Genomic DNA, 2,870 nt, shown 5'->3' with positions numbered 1-2,870 from the left:
GTAAAATGGTTTGTTTAATTGGCTTATAACCGTTGAGTGGTATGAGAAGACAGACGTAACCCGAAACCAAGGCGAAAACAACAACCCACAGAGATCTCTCCTCTTACGACCTCGACCTGCCGCGCCTGCCGACCAGCCGTGTCTCTGGTGTTGCTTGTTTTCTGCATTTGTTTAAATTAGATGGTTTATTTCAGAGGATAAGTCATGCACAACAATTTCTATTTGTTTTATTTTTGCTCAATATTAATTTATTTAATTTTATCTTTTGTTTGCAATTTTGGCTTTGCTCTCCCGTTTTTTGCCATTCGCCGTCCACGCGACTGCAGGACCACGCAGATAACTCCGAACTGCTTGCCGTCTTTTCCGCTCTCCTCAATTCGAATATTTATATTTCTATTGTCTAGAACATTTTTTTAAAAATTTCCTTGCCTTCCGTCGCAATGGCTCCCTTGTACAAGACCGCAACAGCACTTTGCCTCGTCGGGCTCTTTGGGCTCCAGTCCGTGGCGGCCGGCGCAACGAAGTACAAATTCAAGGTAGTAGAAGTTAAAGATGGTAAGCCTATTACCGCTTATGATTCTCATATTTCTGGCGCTTTTTCGCGTCATGTTTGCTGTCAAGCCGTTAACTGGTCGGCTGCGAGGGACGGTGGTCGCTGCATTCATTTTCCTGTCTGAGTTTGTTCTCTGCAGACGTCTACTTGCCGATCAGGTTGGCCCGTAATGGAAAAATTACAGCTAAAACCAAAGATGTAGCAAAGGATACCCAGCTTGTCACCGAACTGCAGGACGAAGTAGAAGGCACCGGTGAAGCCACAGAGGCGACATGCGCGGAGTTGATAGAATCCACATTTGTGAGCGCACCCACAAAAAAGGGGGTACTCCACGGCATTGCTACTGGTAGTGCTGTGGCATGATCTGCATAAGGTCAAAACTCTAAAATCCATTGTCACACCCTACAGGTTAGGCATTTATTCCAATGATTATCTGAGACAGACTAAAGATAAGAAAGCTGTTTTCTCGTTTTGTTCGTCCTTTGGGTGTACAGAAGAAGATCTTTCATCAAACTTTCGACTATACAGATACTCCTGACTACCCTAAGCTGGTGGAGGAGGCCCTCAAAACCGGACTGAATGCAATCGGGTAAGGGGATGCGACACCCATCTTCCCTACAGGCAGCTTCCACCTGCTTTCTTAGCAAGCCAAAGCGACAGCGACTATACATAACATATTTACCATGGTACTTTCGTCCCTCCCTCCACATCCATCTTCAAATCATCACATTTATGTTGTGTTGCGGTGATTGTCTCTACATCTTCACAGCACCACATATCCGGCACAAACACCGACGTGGCAAGATATATGGAAGAAGAAAGAGGCTCTCAGCGTACTGCACCTTCTCGGAGCGGACAGCACTAAAGTTGGCTGCACCATTGCAAAGTGTATCAAGTCGCCCGAGGTTGATTTACTCACGGAGCCAGAATCGGAAACACCAGCAAAGGCTGTGCTTTTGTGCGAATTAAGCCCTGCAGCAAAAGAGAACGAAGCCGCCTTTAGGTAAGTTTGGACTTTTCGAGTTGAAGGTTTACCTGGTTGGTTCTTACGTAAGGACTTAGGCGTGAACAGCAACAATAACTGGAAATTCATTATTTTTTTCTGTCTGTTCCGTCCTTCTTGCAGCGAGGAGTACTTCAAGGAGATTAGTACACGAACAACTGATTTAAAAAGTATGACGGAAGAAGATCTGAAGGATCCTATTGTAACCAGCTCCGCAAACGCTGCCGTTCCCACAATTCTAACTGCCTGTTTGGTCGCCATCCTGGCAGCTATCTCTGCCTAGTCAGGCAGATTTCCGCCGCGTAGGTAGCTAGCTAGCCAGCTAGCTACCAAGTTATTCCGCTTATCCGTCCGCCGGTAGGCAGAGCGAATAGCTTTCGAAACCGCCGTTGTTTGCCTCAGTATGCGAAGGTTCACTTGCTGCGTGATTAGCCTAACTGTAGTTGCTGCTCCGAGCAGCATACTCAATAGAGAATTGAGGTGAAAAGCAGCGAATCTATGAACAAATATCAGAGTGTAAACTCTGAGGCCTTCCACCTCGCATGCCGGTTGCGGTTTTCCTTCCAAGTTGTTATCATGATCCTACTCTTGTTTGGCCGTGAATATCATTATTTATCCGTGTACATCTCTGCTAGACAGACGAGCGCTATGTTGGTGCAGTAGATACTGAAACAAAGAAATTCATATCAAAAGAGTTGAATCGATATCTGAAATCACTTAATATCTAAAGAATATCAGAAGCCATACAAAAGAGAGACCACGAAAAAGAAAATTACGCATATGAACAACTGCATAGCCATTTGCGATTCGCCGTTAGTGTCACGTTAGTACCCCCAAAAAGTAATATAATTATTTGTATATTGATTTGTTTATTTGAATATTCAGCACAACGCAACCAGTTTTCCTTGTTTTTCCGTCGAAAACAAGCACAGGACAGCCACAGAAGAGATGCACAGCCAGAGAGACACAGTGAATACAACAATGTAGACACAAAATGATGTATTAATAGTTTATAGAGATGCGGAAATAAACAGATCAAAGCGAACACGTATAACCAGACGAATGCACGCTTTTCGTAGGGTTATCCCCACAGATATTGCAGATGTAAACACAGTCGGAGGATAACTTTGTACGGCTTATGCTGCCTCTGAAATATCATATAGATCCGATTTCAGCGGTACTGCTTTCCATAACGCTCGTCGACTTCACCGATTTATATTCACTTCTTCAGTTTCCCTCAGCAAGATTGCTTGCAGGGGCAGTAATGCCAGCTTGTGTGAAAACAGCTGAAGCTACAACAATAGGAACATACAA

The 2,870-nt window shown here is 44.4% G+C and overlaps 1 protein-coding gene across 1 annotated transcript; it reads left to right on the top strand.

Moving 5' to 3' along the window:
* Positions 1-440: 440 nt before the first annotated feature.
* EMH_0047430 (uncharacterized protein) lies at positions 441-1,839 on the top strand (the record flags this gene model as incomplete). The annotated part of the gene is made up of 5 exons (XM_013496285.1): positions 441-555; positions 693-853; positions 1,048-1,142; positions 1,323-1,556; positions 1,680-1,839. 5 exons carry the CDS (start codon positions 441-443, stop codon positions 1,837-1,839), a joined length of 765 nt encoding a protein of 254 aa, XP_013351739.1.
* Between the last annotated feature and the right edge of the window lie 1,031 nt (positions 1,840-2,870).

This window comes from Eimeria mitis, genomic scaffold (assembly GCF_000499745.2).
Source record: "Eimeria mitis Houghton genomic scaffold, Emh_scaff2020, whole genome shotgun sequence".
In the NCBI taxonomy this organism is placed as follows: Eukaryota; Apicomplexa; class Conoidasida; order Eucoccidiorida; family Eimeriidae; genus Eimeria; species Eimeria mitis.
The sequence above is the reverse complement of the archived record's forward strand: the minus strand, read 5'-3'. Positions and strand labels throughout refer to the sequence as shown.